This window comes from Hylobates moloch, unplaced genomic scaffold (assembly GCF_009828535.3).
Source record: "Hylobates moloch isolate HMO894 unplaced genomic scaffold, HMol_V3 SCAFFOLD_8, whole genome shotgun sequence".
NCBI classification, from domain to species: Eukaryota; Metazoa; Chordata; class Mammalia; order Primates; family Hylobatidae; genus Hylobates; species Hylobates moloch.
In genome coordinates, this window is record NW_026652283.1 from 35,703,691 (window position 1) to 35,725,685 (window position 21,995).

A 21,995-nucleotide genomic window follows, 5' to 3' on the forward strand; every position below is an offset into this window, starting at 1 on the left:
AGGTGACTTCCTTTCCTATCTAGGTGTGGTTCGGTATCCGTTCAATGAGGTAGCAAGCTGTTTCTTATGTGCCTCACCCATTAGACTGTAAGGTGCATGCAGGGCGAGCACCACAATGCTTATCTTCCCCACCTCTGTCTCTCCCGATCCTAGCTCAGGCCTTGATACTGAGAAAGGGCTAGATAAGTATGCCGATTGGTAAATAAGTGCGGGGAGGGAGGGAGGCAGGGGAGCCAGTCTGCTTGAGAGCTTGGGCCTCAGGTGCTGGGAGCTGGGCTTCAGCCTCCAGGCCCAGCCCAACTCTCTGGCCAGCCTCCCTTCCCCAGGGCATCCTCACCTCGGCAGACTGGCCTGTGGTCGCTCCAGGCGGCAAACATGTCGCTCACTTTCATACAGGTGATCCGCTTGGACCCTTGCAGGTCATAGCCCTCGTTGCAGGTGAACTGGACGCTGGATCCCAACCTGGGAGACAAAGTGTGTCTGTGAGCTCCATCCCTGGCCTGCCAAGCCCCGCCCCGAGTCCTTCCTGGTTCCACAAAGAAGCCGCACATGTTATTTTTCCTTCTGGCCCTTAATCTCCGCTCCACTGTTTTATCACTAAAAATCTCCACTGAAAGGAACATCTGCTCTTCATCTTCTTTTTTTGGGACCGTTTAATGGTTTTAGGATTGAGTTAAAAGGTGACTTTGTGAGCAAAACAGTGATCCTCTGAGATAAGCACCAGTTAGGGCAGCTAAGAGTGGGTGGATGACACCCAGAAACTTTAAGGAAAATGGTCTCCTAGATTATTGCAGGTGTGAGTTGCCTGCTGGCGTGTCATTACTGAGATGGCAGCCCTTTGTACCCTGGGCACATAGGTTTTCTGGATAGCATTGGCAGTCTACAGTTCCCTCCCCGCACTAAAGCATGGGCACTGTGCCAAGGACTGAACCAGGAGAGAATGTCAAAGCCATAGCTCTTCTCCAGAAAGTGTCTATTCCTATATCCATGCCATCCCTCCATTTCCACCTGCAGGAAAGCCAGCCCCTGTCTTCCTCCCAGCCAGGCCACCCCACCCTTCTTGCAATCAGAAAATTCCCAAATATATCTTACCTGAAATCCGAGCCTAGTCTTTTGCCCCTTTCGGGTATGCCAGGGTCTGGACACATATTATGTCCTTGGGACACACCAACCTGAGTTACTACAAGGCAAAAAAAAAAAACAAAAAAACAAAAAAACAAAAAACAGCACACACAGAGATGGACGGTCACAGGGAGGCACCAGCTGGGGCAATGTCTCAGGGTGGGAGGTGGAGGCAGAGACAGAATGAGGCCCTCCTTTGTTGGGGCTGTGTGGGGTGGCTGGAGTCTACTGGCCTGGGGTTTCTTGAATGTGCAAGATAGGAAGCTGCTTTTGACAAATTCCTTTGTGAGCAAAGTCATCATGAGTGGGTGGGCTCAGAGACAGGCCCTCCATGACAACCACCACCTGCTTCCCTCATCCCACACCAGCAGCCAGAGGTGGACCGTCCACAGCCCCTGGTGACCTCCCCCCACCACGCCTATGCTTCAGATCTGGGGTGGAGACTCCACATGAAATGAGCCCCCCACCTCAGCCCCAGATGGAGAAATGACTCAAAGAAAGTTAAATAAAAGTTGGGTGCATGATCAGAAACGGTATAGAATGTAAGAGAAAGCTGCAGTCAAAGTTCAAAGCTGGGACTTTAGCTCAAACACAGACATTTCTTCTGAGAAACCTCTTCCCATCAGATACTTCTCGAGCCAGAGTAAGCAGTCACCAGAGCATCCCCTACCCAGTGCCACCCATCAAGGGCGCCAGGCAGAGATGGCACCTGTGATGGTTCTGGTAGGTGGTGTAATGCTCTGACACTTGCCAGTGCGAGTCTTATTTACAAAAACCATATGCACAGTTGTCTTGGCTAGAGGAGAAGCTTGGTCGGGGGCAGCGGATACACACACAGTAGGGAGGGTAGGCAACCCTTTGGCCCCTGCCTGTTCCTTTTCGTCAGGATGCTGGTACTGAGGAGGCTGGATTCCTGGCTTTGAGGATGACCAGGAGCTGGAGCCAGGCACACAGCCTGGTCGGAGGAGTTCCACTCAAAGCCTCACCAATCCCATGACCCCAACAGCAACCTCTAGACAGGGGTTCCAGGGCATCTGGACAGCATTTGGCATTCTCCAACTTTGCGCATGTCCCTCCCATCCCATTCAATGTCCCGTAAGGTGAACAAAGCACTCCATTACTCACTCACCCACTTGCTCACAAAGGTACACAACAAGCATTCATTGAGCATCTACTGTGTACAAGGCTTTATTTGGATACCGTGAGAAATGAGAAAAGTAGTCAGATAAGACCACTGTCCTCAAGGAGTTTCCAGTTGAGTGAGGACATAAACCATGGAAGCGGACTGTGGGACCACAGTGGGGAGGGATGAAGGATGCACCTGCGTGTGAGGCTGCCTGGAAGAGGTGGCATTGAACATGGACCTTCTGAGCTAATAGGATTTAGACACATGGCAACAGAGATGACAAAGATAGACAGGCATGAGGAGTGAGGTGGAAACCTGGAAAGAGAATGCGTGTTATGCAGTGTGACCAGAGTAGGAGGGAAGGTGAAGAGTGACAAGGAAGAGTGGATGGTGAGGTTTCAGAGATCAGACTTTTACAGGGTTCGAGTCTGATCCTGCAAATGATGGGGAGCCGCTGGAGAGTTCTGGTGGGGAGAAGGCGTGGTGAGACCCGCTGGCTCAAGGGTGGGCCAGTTACCTAGAGATGAGTTAGGAAATTTTGTGATCATTCAGGCTGAGGACAACAAGAGCCTGGAGTGAGGCTAGACATGAGACAGCAGGAATGGATGTGGCAAAGAAAGAATCCCTGGGACTCACAGGGGACCCAGGGCATGAGGAGATGGAGCAGGGCATTTCCAGGATTTCCAGAGCCTGGGTACCTGTGAGGATGCAGGTGGTTTCATAGAAGTAAGGAAGGTGGGGAGCTCGTTTTAGACTCACTGAGGGAGTCTACAGTTAGAGGCCTGAAGTAGACCGTGTTAAAACCTCCAGGTAGCCCAGGCTATGGCTGGCCATGGAACCTGAGGGTTTGGACAGACTGTGTGCTCAAGCCAGACACAGGTATCCTCTTGGTTGTGTGCAGTGCACATTCAAGCCAGTTACTCCTACCCCTACTTGTCTCTTATCCCCATCCCCTTCCTTGCCAAGCCTCTACCTCCAAAGCTTTCACATCCTGAGCCGTTCCCACCAGTCCTGATGCCTCGGGCTGGGAAAGTAAGATGGAAGTGCCATTCCCAAAGCAGAGGAAGCTCCTGCTTCCTGGAAGCCTCGGTGTTTTGCAAGTAATGGAACAGAGATAACTAGGGGGTCCTCTAAGGCACCCAGAGGGTGGGAAGGAGGAGGAAGCCTGAGCTGTACTTGCTGCCTTACCTGTGGTAAGCCAGGTCCCCCTAGAGCTTCGCAGCGATCCGTCCCTACTGCAGACTTCCCAGCTGAGCACCCACCTTCTTTAGATTCTGTCTAGTCAACCCTGTGGCCCACGAGTCATACCCATCCCAAAGTCTCTGCTGACCACTTCATGAGAACCACACAGCCCCCTTGCAGCACGTGAAGAACATATAGCGGGTCCCTGTCCCCTTCTCTTGCCCTCTTATTCAGTATTGACATCACCCAGGAAGCAGAACGAACAGAAGTCTGCCCCATCAGGACGGGGCTGGACTCAAGAGGCGAGACCATGGCCAAGCCCACCCACCAAGCCACAAGCCCCTGACAGACAGAGCAGACCCTATCGCCTCCCCTTTCCTCAGCCAGCCCCAAATGAAACCAGGCACCATCCAGGAAGTCACAAACCCAACGGTGATGCGGCTCATACCCAGCCAGTGCCCCCTTCCAGGGAGGACTGAGCAGGGGACGGTGGTCCCACGAGGATCTTCAAGCTTCCCCAGGAAACAAGCAAACTTAAATCTCAGCGATCAGTTTACTGTCTGAATTATGGAGGCAGGAAGTGTTTCTCCCTTTCTTTTTTTTTTTTTAATTCCAGCCTTCTCTGCCTACTGAAAACCAGCTGCTTGTGTTTACAGCATTGCTTCCCTTTTGGCTACTGAGGGACAGGAATGGGGGAGTAATCCTTACTCTACTCTGGGAGGGCCACTATGGTGAGGGAGAAGCCGCAACGTGCTCAGGAAGGCAACACCTTCTACCCAACGCAGGGAGTCACAGGTGGGTGGGTGGTCAGAACTGATGGCAGGGTAAAGGTAGAGAGTTGGGTCCACTCTCCCCAGGAACTTCAGGACAGCTGTCCACAGGGAATTTGGGCAGAACACAGGAGGCCAGCCACCTGCAGACATGTGGCTACCTGGGTCTGAGGCAGCTGCAGTCACACACCCATTCTTTCTGAGGAATTCTTAGAATGGAGGCTAATATCTTCTCGATAGAGATATATACATATTTATTTTGCAAAGAGCATTTGCACTCTTTCATTAGAACAGGGTTTCTCTTTATCTTCCTGAGGGAGTTTTTGGCATCTTTGTTAGTCGGCTTAATGAAAACCCTGAATCCTGTCTCCAGAAAAATGCACCCACAGCATCACATGTACCTTTTTTGGCTAGTCCGTGGGCCTCCTGAAGTCCTAGGTCAACAAGACCCATCTTAGACCTGGCAACACTCTTAGAAGGAAGGCAGGGTAGGGTTTTGCATCCCCATTCTACATACGTGAAAACTGAAACATTAGTGTCTGGGGTAACACGCTCCCTGAAGACAAAATTGGGATAAATACTTGATCTCCCAAGTCAGGGCCATTTCCTTAAGTTTGCCTGTGCTCCTGGGCAAACTGTGAAATTAAACCGTGCCTGCCTCAGTTCATTGGGTCTCCTGTGGCCACAGAAAGAAAAAGCCTGTGAGGGTCAGGGCCATGGCTTGAGCCCTCTGCAGATTCCTGGCCTGACCCTGGGCTCTCCTAGCACCCTGTCCTTTCCCCTAAACCCCCAGTCAAGCACAGAAGAAGGCTCTTCTGGTGCCCTCTGCCATCCAGTCCCTCAGGGTGGGTGACTGGAGATGCCAGTTCCTGGTTGTACCCAACAGCCTGTGGCAACTGTCTCCACTCGGACGACTTCAAAGACCACAGACAATCCCCAACCCAGCCTCAGTTCAGTCGGAGCCTGAGACCAAAGTGCCTCTTCCCCTGATGTTCTCCCGGCCACACACATCGGCAGAGAGCTCGGAAACCACTGGTGCCACTCTATGTCCTTCTCTCCTTAATAAGTACTTCTAGCATCTCCAGGAAAGTGAGCACATCGAGGTGAGATGGAAGGGGAGGAATGGGGAGGGTGGGAGGAGCAAGTCAGGGACAGGAAGACAAGCAGGGAGAGAAGAGGCGGGAGCAGAAGAATGAGAAGAACGATGGAGCAGAAAGTGGCAAGAGGAGAAAAAGTGGAGGGAGAGAGGACCAGAGATGCAGGAGAAGGGCAAAGGGAGGGAAGGAGAAGGAAAACCAGGTCAGTCATTTGGAGGACCAAGGAAGGCTCCCTACCACTCGGCCCAGAAGGAAAGGGGAAGGTTCTGGAAAAACCTCCCCTGCTTTCAAGCCCAGTCTTGAGGAGGTGCCCAGAACCTTCCCCAGCCCTTCCTGGGCTTTAGCTCAAAAGCCCCTTAGCACAAGCCCTGATCAGGTGTTTCTGGGACCCACATTCCAGACCATTCCCCAGAACTAGACCCCTATTAACCTTACAAACACTGGTAGCAGGAACTTGTTCTGAAAGATGTCATCCTTCCCATGCCCAAGAAGACAGCCCCCAGTGCCTCCCCATCGACCCGAGGCAGAACCCACCCCCGCACTTCCCCAGTCCTCTCTGCCCAGCCAGGTCCAGGGGCCCTTGGAGGAGGCTACTAGGCATTTCCCTGCCTCCCTTTCCCAATCTGGCCTTGGGAGCTGGAACCGGGGCCCTGCAGCCCCCAAGATCCCAGCCCAAGGTTATTGACTCCTAAAAGAGGAGCCGAAGGAGGACTGTCTTAGCAGGTGGAAGTGATTCAAAAGGAAAATAAAGAGAGAAATGTAGCAGTAATGACTCCCTGGACTGCAGTTCAAATGGGAAGTGAGGGAGAAAGAGGAAAAGGAGGAAAATGGGAAGAAGAGGAGAAGAAGGCAAAGGGCAGGCCCCAGGGATGCTCTTTGGCCACTGGGTCAGTGTGTCCAAGCGCAGAGCCCAGGATGGAGGAAGCACGGTTGAAGGAAAGTCATTCCAGCATCATCTGGCTTCCCCATGGTTTAGTGCCTGCACATATGACCTCAAGCAAGAGGCCCGGCAGGCGGGCTGGCAGGCGGACACTTACACACAGACGTCTTCTGGCTATTGTCTTTGCTGGGCATCAGCTTCACACCTCGAGACTTCAACTCAATTTGCTTCTTGACTAGAGAGGAGGTAAGAGGAAAAACAATGTGAGTTGTTGCCTGTGACCAGGGATAAGGGTCCCTCTAGAAGGATCCCCTCTTGTGCCTTGGAACATTCCATGGTGGGTCAAAGCCAGGAACTTCTCTGGACTGGGACATTCCAAGGGTAGCGGTCAAGTGCAACAGACCTCAGACATGAAGGAAACGTTACTATCAAGGCTGGCCCTCTGAGGGAGGCCAAAATTGTAGTCTCCCACTGGGTGGGCTCTGAGGGGCTCTGGGACTCCCCCGGTGGCCTCTCACAGATGTCTGAGATTTCACTAGAACTACTGAATTCAACCTGCTCCTCAGCAAACTTTTCATGAGCGTCAACGTGTGCAGCCTTGCAGCCCACCTCTGCTTCTCTACAGCTTTTTCTCTACCTCAATTCTGGGCCATACCTGACAGGGTGTGGTACATCAGAATATGGGCCCAAATCGTCACCACTCATTGTATTCTCGCCATTTGCAATGTGATTTTTTAGCTCCCTCCATTATAGAGGTGGAGGACATTCCCCCACTCCTTGACTTTGGGTTTGGCTTTGTGACTTGCTTTGGCCATGGGAAATGTGGAGGCCTTGAAGTGTTCAAAGGCATAAAAGCACTTGCCAGATTAGGCTTGGCCTCTTGCATCTCTGCCGTCATTGTGAGAAAACATAGCTGCTTCCAGGAGGATAAGAGACACATGGGGGAAGAGGGAATTAACCAAGCCAAGCCCAGCCTACAGAAGCCAACCTTTTATGGGCAGGGGAAGCTGAATCCTGGAGGTCACTGGGAGATGGTGCCTGACTCAAGTGGGTGCCTGATGGATCAGATCTGGCTTTGACCCTGTCATTAAGTACAGCCTAGTCCTCAGTTCATCAGAACTTTGCCAAATAGCACACAAAAGGTGCCAGAGCCAGAACTCCATAATTCCAAAGGCCATTCCTCTGTACCCATCAGCCACCTTTGGTCTGACCACCCCTGTTACCCAAGGCATTCTCTTGGCTTCTAACAGCTTCACCCTGTCTCTGGTTAGATGCGTTAGAGCAGCTGTTTAATCCCAGCTACCCACTGTGCCATCTTCCAGCTGGCCCCGCCTGCTGACTTAGCCCTGCTCAGATCGACACCCAGCAGTGGTGACAACAACTGTAACTGGGCCCTTCCTTTGTGCCAGGTCCAGGGTGCTTTACAAGTTCTTTACTTAAATCAGTGTCCTTGACTCCTCTTTCTCAAACCTACACACAATTCATCAGCAAACCCTTCCAAATATATCCCAAAGGCAACCACTTCTCCCAACTTCCATTGTCTATCATCCTGATCCAAGTCTGCAGTACCTTTCCCCTCATGACTGTGGCCTCCCATTTTCCACCCTTGTCCCTATAGAGTCTGTCCCTAGCACAAGAACCAGAGGAATCCTATTAAAACATAAGTCAAACCATATTATATCTCTGCTCAGAACTCATCAGTGGCAACCCATCTCTTCTAGAGTAAAAGTCCTTAAGATGGCCTGCAAGACCAATCTGTTCTCCCCATGACCTCTCCGACCCTGTATTTGGCCTCGATTGCTCTTCTCCAGCTTCATGGGCCTCTCTGATGTGCCTACAATATGTCAGGCATGCTTCTGCTTCAGCCTGCCAATTCCCCAAAAGGCTTTCCCTCAGGTATCTCTACGACTTGCTCCCCTTTTCCCTTAAGTGTTTGTGCAAACACCATTTCTTCACTCAGGCCTTCCCTAACCACGCCGTTAAAATGACCCCTGCAACCCCAGCTCTCCATGCCTCCTTCCCAACTTTATCTTCCCAATTTTCTAACATACTATACCATTTATGTAGTTATTTTTGTCACTCCACATTGCAATGTAAGCTCTACAAAGGCAGGGATTTTTATTCATGGGTGTATCCTCAATGCCTAGAATCATTTCATTTGGTCCTTATACTTTCAACAACCTTGACTGGTAGTTATTATACCTACTCAATAGATAATCAAATCAGGGTCCAAAGTGGTTTGGGTGACTTGCTGTAAGTCACACAGCCAGAAAGCAGCTGTGTTCTCCACTGAGCCTCAGTCTCTTTTCTTGTGATCTGCACCCAAAGTAATCTCAGGGAAACTGTCAACTTTCTCCAGGATCTGCTCCCAAGCTCAGGCTCTGAAAACTCAAGTATTTGCTCTGGACTTGAGGTAACATACCAATCCCCAAATCAAAGCTCACAGTAATCAGATATGCAAGGAAGGCTGCCTCCCAGTTCCCCAACTCTGGCTACATGAAAAAGTTCCCCAAGGGTTTGTTCCCTGGCAGGTAAGTCACTGTCTCATCTGAATGCCTGATAAAATTCAGTTATTACCACGGAGTCACAGCCTCCCAACATGCACTCAAACTGTTTTTATAAATGTGCATTACACTCCATGTGTATCCAGCAGGAAAATTTCCAATGAACACTAACGTGGACACATGATCAAACAGAGGGCATTAGTAGGGAAACATACATTATTCAAGCCTAGCTAATACAGTTCAGCAGGGGGATAGCCCTCTGATTCACCATCCCTGGGAGAACAGGAGCAGTTCCAGCACCGCGACAACAATTTGAGCCTGATACCCCTGGTACCCCAGCATCAGGGCAGCAGTGGGTGAGGGGTCTCTATGACCCGGTGCAGCCCATTTGTGGTCAGGTCTGTGGAGATGGCTTAGGGCACCTGGCCAAGTGGGAGGTGAAGGAAGAGTCTTCACCGTCTCCTTGTCTCTGGCTCTAGTGTTGCTAGAGGAAGGGGAATGAGGAAGGGGACCAGAGCACCATAGAGGCCATTCCCAGGGACAAAGCTGCCTGGCTTTTCCATGTAGGGGCTGATGTGGGCACTGTGAGATATGCGTGGCCATGAGGGGAGGTGATGCTAAGAGGGAGCCTCCCCTTCCTCTCTTCTCACAGTTGCATTGAGGAAAAGTCTCCTGCTCCTTGCCTCTCTCAAGGGCCCGGAAGGAATCCTTCTGATTTCTGTGTCCACCCTCTCCAAGGAAAGACTGCCTAACCTAATGGATCTGTGCTGAATATTCACTGGGCTGCTTCTAGTAATGGATGATGTCATCATGCATCCCAAGCTTGAGCTAACATCTGTTCTTCCTCTTTTACTTCCTGCTACTTAGCAGAGGATGGAGTTTGTCAAGGTGATGAGGACCAAGTGAGAAGGAACCTGAAAAGCTGCACGAAGCTCCATAATGTACATAGGAACTTGGTGATTACCACTTTGAGCTGGGTCTGAGAGGTTGCATCACCAGTGTTGCCTGTAGCCACCACATGGTCATCGGATGCACGTTAGAATCCACAGATAGAGTCTTTGTCCTCATCATGTTAGCCCAGGGAAATACAGGGGTCACAGCTCTTTGGGCAAGGGTTCCACATACCAACAATACAAACTATACAAAATGCATATTCAGGCCCAGCTGACCGATGGTAGAACCTACAGTTGGCACACACCATATGGGAGCTGATTGATGGGTCAGGTAAGATGCTTCACTGAGGGGTAAACTCTAGGCAAGATCCACATCACCAGGAATATTAGCATTTTTTTTTTAGATTAAGTTTACTTTTATTTACAGTCTCTTCAAATAACTTTCTTTTTTTATTATTATACTTAAAGTTTTAGGGTATATGTGCACAATGTGCAAGTTTGTTACATATATATACATGTGCCATGTCGGTGTGCTGCACCCACTAACTCGTCATTTAACATTAGGTATATCTCCTAATGCTGTCCCTCCCCCCTCCCCCCACCCCACAACAGGCCCCGGTGTGTGACGTTCCCCTTCCTGTGACCATGTGTTCTCATTGTTCAATTGCCACCTATGAGTGAGAACATGTGGTGTCTGGTTTTTTGTCCTTGCGATAGTTTGCTGAGAATGATGGTTTCCAGTTTCATCCATGTCCCTACAAAGGATATGAACTCATCATTTTTTATGGCTGCATAGTATTCCATGGTGTATATGTGCCATATTTTCTTAATCCAGTCTATCACTGTTGGACATTTTGGTTGGTTCCAAGTCTTTGCTATTCTGAATAGTGTCACAATAAACATACATGTGCATGTGTCTTTACAGCAGCATGATTTATAATCCTTTGGGTATATACCCAGTAATGGGATGGCTGGGTCAAATGGTATTTCTAGTTCTAGATCCCTGAGGAATCACCACACTGACTCCCACAATGGTTGAACTAGTTTACAGTCGTATCAACAGTGTAAAAGTGTTCCTATTTCTCCACATCCTTTCCAGCACCTGTTGTTTCCTGACTTTTTAATGATGGCCATCCTAACTGGTGTGAGATGGTATCTCATTGTGGTTTTGATTTGCATTTCTCTGATGGCCAGTGATGATGAGCATTTTTTCATGTGTCTTGGCTGCATAAATGTCTTCTTTTGAGAACCGTCTTTTCATGTCCTTTGCCCACTTTTTGATGGGGTTTTTTGTTTTTTTCTTGTAAATTTGTTTGAGTTCATTGTAGATTCTGGATATTAACCCTTTGTCAGATGAGGTTGCAAAAATTTTCTCCCATTTTGTAGGTTGCCTGTTCACTCTGATGGTAGTTTCTTTTGCTGTGCAGAAGCTCTTTAGTTTAATTAGATCCCATTTGTCAATTTTGGCTTTTGTTGCCATTGCTTTTGGTGTTTTAGACATGAAGTCCTTGCCCATGCCTATGTCCAGAATGGTAATGCCTAGGTTTTCTTCTAGAGTTTTTATGGTTTTAGGTCTAACATTTAAATCTTTAATCCATCTTGAATTAATTTTAGTATAAGGTGTAAGGAAGGGATCTAATTTCAGCTTTCTACATATGGCTAGCCAGTTTTCCCAGCACCATTTATTAAATAGGGAATCCTTTCCCCATTTCTTGTTTTTTGTCAGGTTTGTCAAAGATCAGATAGTTATAGATGTGTGGCATTATTTCTGAGGGCTCTGTTCTATTCCATTGGTCTATATCTCTGTTTTGGTACAAGTAGCATGCCGTTTTGGTTACTGTAGCCTTGTAGTATAGTTTGAAGTCAGGTAGCATGATGCCTCCAGCTTTGTTCTTTTGGCTTAGGATTGAGTTGGCGATGCGGGCTCTTTTTTGGTTCCATATGAACTTTAAAGTAGTTTTTTCCAATTCTGTGAAGAAAGTCTTTGGTAGTTTGATGGGGATGGCATTGAATCTATAAATTACCTTGGGCAGTATGGCCATTTTCACGATATTGATTCTTCCTACCCATGAGCATGGAATGTTCTTCCATTTATTTGTATGCTCTTTTAGTTCATTGAGCAGTGGTTTGTAGTTCTTGAAGAGTTCCTTCACATCCCTTGTAAGTTGGATTCCTAGGTATTTTATTCTCTTTGAAGCAATTGTGAATGGGAGTTCACTCATGATTTCACTCTCTGTTTGTCTGTTATTGGTGTATAAGAATGCTTGTGATTTTTGCACACTGATTTTGTATCCTAAGACTGCTGAAGTTGCTTATCGGCTTAAGGAGATTTTGGGCTGAGACTATGGGGTTTTCTAGATATACAATCATGTCATCTGCAAACAGGGACAATTTGACTTCCTCTTTTCCTAATTGAATACCCTTTATTTCTTTCTCCTGCCTGATTGCCCTGGCCAGAACTTCCAACACTATGTTGAATAGGAGTGGTGAGAGAGGGCATCCCTGTCTTGTGCCAGTTTTCAAAGGGAATGCTTCCAGTTTTTGCCCATTCAGTATGATATTGGCTGTGGGTTTGTCATAAATAGCTCTTATTATTTTGAGATACATCCCATCAATACCTAATTTATTGAGAGTTTTTAGCATGAAGAGTTGTTGAATTTTGTCAAAGGCCTTTTCTGCATCTATTGAGATAATCATGTGGTTTTTCTCATTGGTTCTGTTTATATGCTGGATTACATATATTGATTTGCGTACGTTGAACCATCCTTGCTTCCCAGGAATGAAGCCCACTTGATCATGGTGGATAAGCTTTTTGATGTGCTGCTGGATTCGGTGTGCCAGTACTTTATTGAGGATTTTTGCATTGATGTTCATCAGGGATATTGGTCTAAAATTCTCTTTTTTTTGTTGTGTCTGTGCCAGGCTTTGGTATCAGGATGATGCTGGCCTCATAAAATGAGTTAGGGAGGATTCCCTATTTTTCTATTGATTGGAATAGTTTCAGAAGGAATGGTACCAGCTCCTTCTTGTACCTCTGGTAGAATTCAGCTGTGAATCCATCTGGTCCTGGACTTTTTTTGGTTGGTAAGCTATTAATTATTGCCTCAATTTCAGAGCCTGTTATTGGTCTTCAGAGATTCAACTTCTTCCTGGTTTAGTCTTGGGAGGGTGTATGTGTCCAGGAATTTATCCATTTCTTCCAGATTTTCTAGTTTATTTGCGTAGAGGTGTTTATAGTGCTCTGTGATGGTAGTTTGTATTATTGTGGGATCGGTGGTGATATCCCCTTCATCATTTTTTATTGCATCTATTTGATTCTTCTCTTTTCTTCTTTATTCGTCTTGCTAGCAGTCTATCAATTTTGATGTTCTTTTCAAAAAACCAGCTCCTGGATTCAATGATTTTTTGAAGGGTTCTTGTGTCTCTATTTCCTTCAGTTCTGCTCTGATCTTAGTTATTTCTTGCCTTCTGCTAGCTTTTGAATGTGTTTGTTCTTGCTTCTCTAGTTCTTTCAATTGTGATGTCAGGGTGTCAATTTTTGATCTTTCCTGCTTTCTCTTGTGGGCATTTAGTGCTATAAATTTCCCTCTACACACTGCTTTGAATGTGTCCCAGAGATTCTGGTATGTTGTGTCTTTGTTCTCGTTGGTTTCAAAGAACATCTTTATTTCTGCCTTCATTTCGTTATGTACTCAGTAGTCATTCAGGAGCAGGTTGTTCAGTTTCCATGTAGTTGAGCAGTTTTGAATCAGTTTCTTAATCCTGAGTTCTAGTTTGATTGCACTGTGGTCTGAGAGACAGTTTGTTATAATTTCTGTTCTTTTACATTTGCTGAGGAGTGCTTTACTTCCAACTATGTGGTCAATTTTGGAATAGGTATGGTATGGTGCTGAAAAGAATGTATATTCTGTTGATATGAGGTGGAGAGTTCCGTAGATGTCTATTAGGTCTGCTTGGTGCAGAGCTGAGTTCAATTCCTGGATATCCTTGTTAACTTTCTGTCTCATTGATCTGTCTAATGTTGACAGTGGGGTGTTAAAGTCTCCCATTATTATTGTGTGGGAGTCTAAGTCTCTTTGTAGTCTCCAAGGACTTGCTTTATGAATCTGGGTGTTCCTGTATTGGGTGCATATATATTTAAGATAGTTAGCTCTTCTTGTTGAATTGATCCCTTTACCATTATGTAATGGCCTTCTTTTTCTCTTTGGATCTTTGCTGGTTTAAAGCCTGTTTTATCAGAGACTAGGATTGCAAACCCTGCCTTTTTTTGTTTTCCATTTGCTTGGTAGATCTTCCTCCATCCCTTTATTTTCAGCCTACGTGTGTCTGTGCACATGAGATGGGTTTCCTGAATACAGCACACTGATGGGTCTTGACTCTTTATCCAATTTGCCAGTCTCTGTCTTTTAATTGGAGCATTTAGCCCATTTACATTTAAGGTTAATATTGTTATGTGTGAATTTGATCCTGTCATTATGATGTTAGCTGGTTATTTTGCTCGTTAGTTGATGCAGTTTCTTCCTAGCCTTGATGGTCTTTACAATTTGGCATGTTTTTGCAGTGGCTGGCACTGGTTGTTCCTTTCCATGTTTAGTGCTTCCTTCAGGAGCTCTTTTAGGGCAGGCCTGGTGGTGACAAAATCTCTCAGCATTTGCTTGTCTGTGAAGGATTTTATTTCTCCTTCACTTATGAAGCTTAGTTTGGCTGGATATGAAATTCTGGGTTGAAAATTCTTTTCTTTAAGAATGTTGAATATTGGCCCCCACTCTCTTCTGGCTTGTAGAGTTTCTGCTGAGAGATCAGCTGTTAGTCTGATGGGCTTCCCTTTGTGGGTAACCTGGCCTTTCTCTCTGGCTGCCCATAACATTTTTTCCTTCATTTCAACTTTGGTGAATCTGACAATTATGTGTCTTAGAGTTGCTCTTCTCGAGGAGTATCTTTGTGGCGTTCTCTGTATTTCCTGAATTTGAGTGTTGGCCTGCCTTGCTAGATTGGGGAAGTTCTCCTCGATAATATCCTGCAGAGTGTTTTCCAACTTGGTTCCATTCTCCCCGTCACTTTCAGGTACACCAATCAGACGTAGATTTGGTCTTTTCACATAGTCCCATATTTCTTGGAGGCTTTCTTCGTTTCTTTTTATTCTTTTCTCTCTAAACTTCTCTTCTCGCTTCATTTCTTTCATTTTGTTTTGTTTTGACATGGAGTCTCACTCTGTCACCCAGGCTGGAGTGCAGTGGCGCAATCTCAGCTCACTGCAAGCTCCGCCTCCTGGGTTCACGCCATTCTGCTGCCTCAGCCTCCCGAGTAGCTGGGACTACAGGCGCCTGCCACCACGCCCTGCTAATTTTTTGTATTTTTAGTAGAGATGGGGTTTCACTGTGTTAGCCAGGATGGTCTCGATCTCCTGACCTCATGATCCGCCCGCCTGTGCCTCCCAAAGTGCTGGGATTACAGGCATGAGCCACCGCGCTCAGCCAATTTCATTCATTTGATCTTCCATCACTGACACCCTTTCTTCCAGTTGATCGAATCAGCTACCGAGGCTTGTGCATTCGTCACATAGTTCTCGTGCCATGGTTTTCAGCTCCATCAGGTCCTTTAAGGACTTCTCTGCATTGGTTATTCTAGTTAGCCATTTGTCTAATCTTTTTTCAAGGTTTTTAACTTCTTTGCCATGGGTTCGAACTTCCTCCTTTAGCTCAGAGTAGTTTGATCATCTGAAGCCTTCTCCTCTCAACTTGTCAAAGTCATTCTCTGTCCGGCTTTGTTCCATTGCTGGTGAGGAGCTGCGTTCCTTTGGAGGAGGAGAGGCGCTCTGATTTTTAGAATTTTCAGTTTTTCTGCTCTGTTTTTTCCCCATCTTTGTGGTTTTATCTACCTTTGGTCTTTGATGATGGTGACATACAGATGGGGTTTTGGTGTGGATGTCCTTTCTGTTTGTTAGTTTTCCTTCTAACAGTCAGGACCCTCAGCTACAGGTCTGTTGGAGTTTGTCAGAGTCCACTCCAGACCCTGTTTGCCTGGGTATCAGCAGCAGTGGCTGCAGAACAGCAGATATTGGTGAGCAGCAAATGTTGCTGCCTGATCGTTCCTCTGGAAGTTTTGTCTCAGAGGAGTACTCGGCTGTGTGAGGTGTCCGTCTGCCCCTGCTGTGGGGGTGCCTCCCAGTTTGGCTACTCGGGGGTGAGAGACCCACTTGAGGAGGCAGTCTGTCTGCTCTCAGATCTCAAGCTGCGTGCTGGGAGAACCACTACTCTCTTCAAAGCTGTCAGACAGGGACATTTAAGTCTGCAGAGGTTTCTGCTGCCTTTTGTTTGGCTATGCCCTGCCCCAGAGGTGGAGCCTACAGAGGCAGGCAGGCCTCCTTGAGCTGTGTTGGGCTTCACACAGTTCGAGCTTCCCAGACACTTTGTTTACCTACTCAAGCCTCAGCAATGGCGGTCACCCCTCCTCCAGCCTCTCTGCTCCCTTTCAGTTTGATCTCAGACTGCTGTGCTAGAAATGAGCGAGGCTCCGTGGGTGTAGGACCCTCTGAGCCAGGTGTGGGATATAATCTCCTGGTGTGCCATTTGCTAAGACCATCAGAAAAGCATAGTATTATGGTGGGAGTGACCCGATTTTCCAGTTGCCATCTGTTACCCCTTTCCTTGGCTAGGAAAGGGAATTCCCCGAGCCCTTGCACTTCCCAGGTTAGGCGATGCCTCGCCCTGCTTTGGCTCAGGCTCAGTGCACTGCACCTACTGTCCTGCATCCACTCTCCAACAATCCCCAGTGAGATGCACCCAGTACCTCAGTTGGAAATGCAGAAATCATTCATCTTCTGCGTCGCTCACGCTGGGAGCTGTAGACTGGAGCTGTTCCTATTCGGCCATCTTGGCTCCACCTCAGGAATATTAGCATTAAGACATCACCACCAGATGCTGGGGTCTCAGTTTTTGAGCAATCCCAGGGAAGCAGTCACACCCTGAGTTATATATAGCCATCTTGTTTTTTTAACAGTCTGCTCAGGTGGGTGGGGTGATGAGTGATCATGGAATGTGCAGCACCATGGGAAATCAGCCATGAAATAAGCTCATTGAAGAGCTAACTCAACAGACTGGGACAGACCAGGTTGTGAAGGGTCAGAGAACAAAGGCAGGTCTCCAAAACTCCAGAGTGCACTACCAGCAGACCCAGTCAGAAAAGAAGGTCAAAACAAGAAGATGAACAACATAGAAAGAACATAGAGAATTTCTGGGATATACTCATTCATGTTGTTTGTACATGGATTTTTTTTCATGGAGCACCTACTAGCCTTGTGCCAATGATATTACACTGAACCACTTGTCTGTAAAAATAAGATTCTGTAACCATCAATGCAGTGGAGGTAAAATGGAACCTGGGGCTGGCTCCATGGTCTGGCTACAATTTAATGCACACCCCCTGATAGTATGCTTAATATTCACTGGGCTGCTTCTCGTACTGTGCACTTACCATGCATACATGCACATTTCTGCCTACAACAAGCACACTCACAAGTACATATTCAAGCACATGTAAACACATGGATACAAATATTCCCATACAAAAAAGAAGTCATACACATCATACACACATACTGTGCATGGTTTTCACTGTGTATGAACAAAGTCAGGACTCCCAAAGGAAAAGTGCTGTCTATAACTGGTTGATGGAAATCTTACTAGGTACATTCATCTCCTCCGAATGATAATGACTACAGGAGACTGCCAGGCTGCTCCATTCATCCTTTATATTCTGGTTAATTACAAGACATTTTCCCACTGTTGTAAAGGTTAGCGGGACACATGGTACACATTTAGCTAGAAGAATCTGGCAATACAAATGCCTCTCTAGCCTGCAGCATGACTTATTGGGCTGAGCTAGCGGGAGACAAGGACCTGTTAGGGGAGGAGAGAGCAAAGGAAGGCCTAACCTGTCTCCAAGGCTCTGGGAGTCAAGAAGTAGAGGGAATCTGCATCTTTTTTTCTTCCAATGGATTCAGACTTCCCTCTATGAGGGTGAGCCCCTCCACTAAACTTGATCATTCCCCTTGCCCTGCCACTTGGCAGTCTTGCTGGCTGAACCGTCTTTTCCTTTCCTGCCATTACTCCTTCACCAAATCCAATTTGCTCAGCCTTATACAATTTCTCCAATGTGTATCCTTCTTTCAATGTTCTAAGATACTCCCACCTATACTCATCCTCTTTTGCTAGAGTTTTCTTTGCAGATTCATCCCCTCTAGCCCATCTTTTAAAAAGTTGCAGGGGGTGATCTTTCAAAAACTGAAATCTGACTTTGCCTTTTTCCACTTGAAAAATTGTTGGGTGTACATCCTGCATTCTGCCCCTCCCTTGTAGCTGAGGGCTGCCTCACCGTTTAGCCATCTACCCTGCAGAAATGCTTTCATTACCCACAGTCCTTTGCCAGATGAAGCCAGGGTTTGGCACACTGGTTCCTCACCTCACTGAGAATTATCCCAAAGATGGACAATCCAGTGCACATGCTTGAGACAAGGTACAGACCTTCTAGCAGGTGCTGTAGCCATTACTTGAGGCCAAAGGGAAGAACAGTGATTCCTGAACAGAGATAGGGAAGCCTCAAAGTAACAGAAGATGATGTGTCTGTTGCACATCAATTGACTTACAAGATAAATATTGGCATCAGATTTGATCAGGATGTTGCCAACATACAAATGAAGAGGCTGGGGTGGCACCACCACTGCTACTGTACTGGCATGCTCTGTCACCATGGAAGGCTTAGTAGAGATTAGCAAAGGTGTTAATCCAGTGGAAACCAGGAAAGGTGTGATGTTATGTGCTGATACTGTAATTACCAAACTTAAGAAGCAGCCTAAACCTGTGACAACTCCTGAAGAGATTTCTCCATTTGCACAATGTCTGCAAATGGAGACAAACAAATCAGCAACATCATTTCTGATGTAATCACACAAATGTTGGAAGGGTGTCATCACAGTGAAGGACAGACAAACACTGAATGCATCAGACAACAGAGACTGACCAAGATTACATCCCTCCCTACTTGAATAACATATCAAAAGCCCAGAAAGGAGAATTCTAGGATGCTTGAGATTTCCAGTAAGCAGTTAATTGTACCCACCTTAAAATTGCCAATGTCCACTGAAAGTCTTTGGTCATAATTGCTGAAGATGCTGTCAGTATGATCATTTAAAATAGGATAAAAGTTGGCATTTGGGCTACAGTAGTCAAAACTCCAGGCTTTGGTGACATAGAAAGACCAAACAAAGCTATTGCTGTAATGGTATGGTGTTTGGAAAAGAGAGCTTGACCCTAAAGCTTGAAGATGTTCAATTTCATGACTTAGGAAAAGTTGGAGCAGTCATTGTGACCAAAGATGCTGCCATGTTCTTGGAAGGAAAAGGTGACAAGACTCAAACTGAGAAAAATATGCAAGAAATAATCGAGCAGTTAGATGTTACTATTAGTGTCTATGAAAAAGGAAAACTAGAAGAACAGCCGGCAAAATTTTGGATGCAATAGCTGTGCTGAAGGTTGATGGGAAGAATGATGTGGAAGAGAATGAAAAAAATAGAGTCAGATATACACTGAATGCTACAGGAGTTACTATTGAAAAAGATATCATTTGGGTGCTTTGCCTTGGTACATTTCATCCTTAGATTCACTGCTCCAGTTAATGAAGAGTAAAAAGTTAGTATAGAAATAATTAAAAGAACACTGAAAATTCTGGCAATAGCTATTGCTAAGAATTCAGGTGTCGAAGGATCACCCACCGACAGTTGAGAAAATTACTCAAAGCTCCCCAGAAGCTAGTTATGCACAATGCTCAGAGATTTTTTGAAAATGGTAGAAAAAATAGTCGTCAACTCAAAAAAGGTTGTAAAAAGTGCTTTGTTGGATGCTGCTGCTGTGGCTTCTCAGTTAACCACAGCAAAACTGAGACCACTGGAATTTCTAAAGAAGAGAAGGATCTGGCATGGTAAATGGGAAGCGGTGTTGGCAGTAGCATGTTCTAGCTCCCAGAATAGTGCTTTGCCATTATTAATAAGCCATGTGGGGTTATTCACTAACTTCGGCGAATTCAGCTGGAGACAATGACGAGAGGAAAGAGATGTTTAAGAAATCACTCTAGCCATTGGTTATTGGTTTTGATAGCCTACGCGGCCTAAGCAATACTGTTTTCTCTACCTGGGACATTCTTTCCTCCCCTTCTCTGCCTGGCTACCTCTTATTTGTAGGTACCCAGGACCTCACTCAAATGTTATTGCCTCCCTATGGGTGTCTACATCTCTCAGGTAGAAGTCATTGCCCTCCCCAAGACTTCCTTCAGACCTCTGTTGAAACCCCATCGCACTGCAAAATCATGTCCTGTTCTTCTAGCTGTTGCCCCACAAGCTTGTGCATCTATATTCTGTGATGACACTGAGCCAGGCACACAGAAGTTTCCCAAGAACAGTTTGATGACTGAGTGAATGAATAACTGTTATAAGAATATGTGCTTTAAATTCATTTCCCATCAAAAGGAGTGGGTTACACTTGAAACCTGGTGAGGTCACGGGTGCCATATTTTGTGTGCATGCATCTGAAACAGGCTCACTCTGGACTGAACTCACAAGGTCAGTTTTGTGGACCTTGGGCTCCTGAGCCAAGCAGCAACAAGCCTGCAATTTTTGCAGAGACCTTTGGAGGTGCAGAACCTGGAAATTAGGCTGGAAAGTTTAGCAGATCAGCAGGCCAAGAAGAATAGGACAAGAGTCAGAGCATGGACCACAGGATGCCTGAAGCACTTTCATTCTGGCCTCAGATTGAAGATAAGTCACAGGCAAGAACCCAACACATTCAATGGAAAACAGAAACTTCAGCTTGTTATTATAAAAAGCCTCAACCATCTCAGTAAATGCAAATGTTTACAAATGAATAAGTTTATTCTGCAGACAATTGAAACTCAGTGCAGGACTTCTAGAAGGCAAAGGAGCCAATGGTTTTCACTGTGGAATATCTTCCATCTCTCAGTCAGCAGGGTTGACTTGGAAAGAGAGGCAGTGACAGGTATAGGAAAGGCAGGCTGGGATCTGACTGAAGGGAGGGGCCAAGTGATGATCATTAGGTCAGAGTGGAAAGCAAAGAGCAGGTGTCTAAGGAAGAGCCAGAGGCACCAGCTCTTTCTCACTGTGCAATAGTTTCACCATTTAACAAGTGAGCCAAAGTGATTGATGAATATGAGGATTGAGGGTTCCGTTTCCTCAGAACCTACCAAGTGCCAGGTGTTTTATACCGGGATCTTCTTTCATTTCCAATAGCCCTGTAGGGTTAACAAGAGCCCCTCTCTACATATGAGGAGGGAGATAATGAGGGTGCTGTCCTCCCAGCCAGGGAAGCCCCTCACCAGTTGTGATTAGCAGCCATTGAGTGCATTAAGAAAGGCTCTTTTCACCATCATTTTCATAGACATGAAACATTCCTGGCCTGGAGGCAGACGGATTGATTACACAATCTCAATAGGCCTACCAGAACTGGAAAAAAAAAAAAAAAAAAAACAAACAAACCTTAAGGAACTTTAAAGTCTTGTGGTTGCCAAACACTTTAGCTATAGGAACTTATCATTTTAACATACTCTTAGGTAAATACCCATTACACACAATACTTCAAAGAGAAACTGCTCAGGTTGAAGTAGGGGTGGACACCTGAAGTCCCACCCCCTCAGCCCCTATCAAACCATGCTGCAGGACCTGGTAGTCTTCAAGGAACCCATTCTGAAAACCACTTTTTTGGCCCTATCCTCTCATGTTATACGTGAGGAGGGGAATGGTGGGCTCAGCCTCTACTTTGGTTTGAACTTTTCACATCATTATCTCTAGCCCAGACCCTTCTTCCCTGAGCTACAGATCCACAAAATAGTCAACTGCTCACCAGATAGTCTCCCAATCCCTGACATCCCAACATCACCCAGAATCAACGTGTCCCAAGCAAACTTCATCCCCCATCTGTCTCTGCCCCAGACCATCTTTGTTAATATCATTTTTCTAAAACCACTTAAGCTAGATTCATCCCTGACTCCTTCATCTCCTTCAACCCCATCCCCTCCCACTCCCACCAAATCTAACTAGTCATGAGTCCAGTGGGGTTTACCAGAAATACGTTTGGTCTGTCCCTTCCTTTTCATCTTCACTCCTGTTTAAACTCTGGCCCTTGTTACCAATTCCCCAAGATTCTTAACCATTTTCTCAATTTGGATTCTAGGGCAAAGATCTTCCTAAAATGAAAATGTGATCATGTCTCCCCTCTCATTAACAGCTTCTGATCACTTCTCGTCTATGACTCATGGAATCAAGCCCAACTCTACTGAGACTTTCACAACTTGACCACTACCACACTTTCCAGTCTCAGTGCTCGCTACCTCTCCTGCTTGCTTTTCTCTAGGTGGC

At 46.4% G+C, this 21,995-nt stretch overlaps 1 protein-coding gene across 9 annotated transcripts in view; it reads right to left on the bottom strand.

Moving 5' to 3' along the window:
* The window catches only part of CSMD2 (CUB and Sushi multiple domains 2), a 701,208-nt gene that overhangs the window by 355,775 nt on the left and 323,438 nt on the right, over positions 1 to 21,995 (bottom strand). For 8 of the 9 annotated variants that reach the window (XM_032160157.2, XM_032160160.2, XM_032160159.2 and 5 more), the window contains exons 7-9: positions 6,335 to 6,412; positions 1,093 to 1,180; positions 338 to 462 (exon numbers count right to left, since the gene is read on the bottom strand). In XM_032160157.2, coding sequence (XP_032016048.1) covers positions 338 to 462; positions 1,093 to 1,180; positions 6,335 to 6,412 — 291 coding nt within the window. The remainder of the gene's footprint in view (positions 1 to 337; positions 463 to 1,092; positions 1,181 to 6,334; positions 6,413 to 21,995) is intronic. The other variant, XM_032160162.2, reaches the window with a different exon arrangement.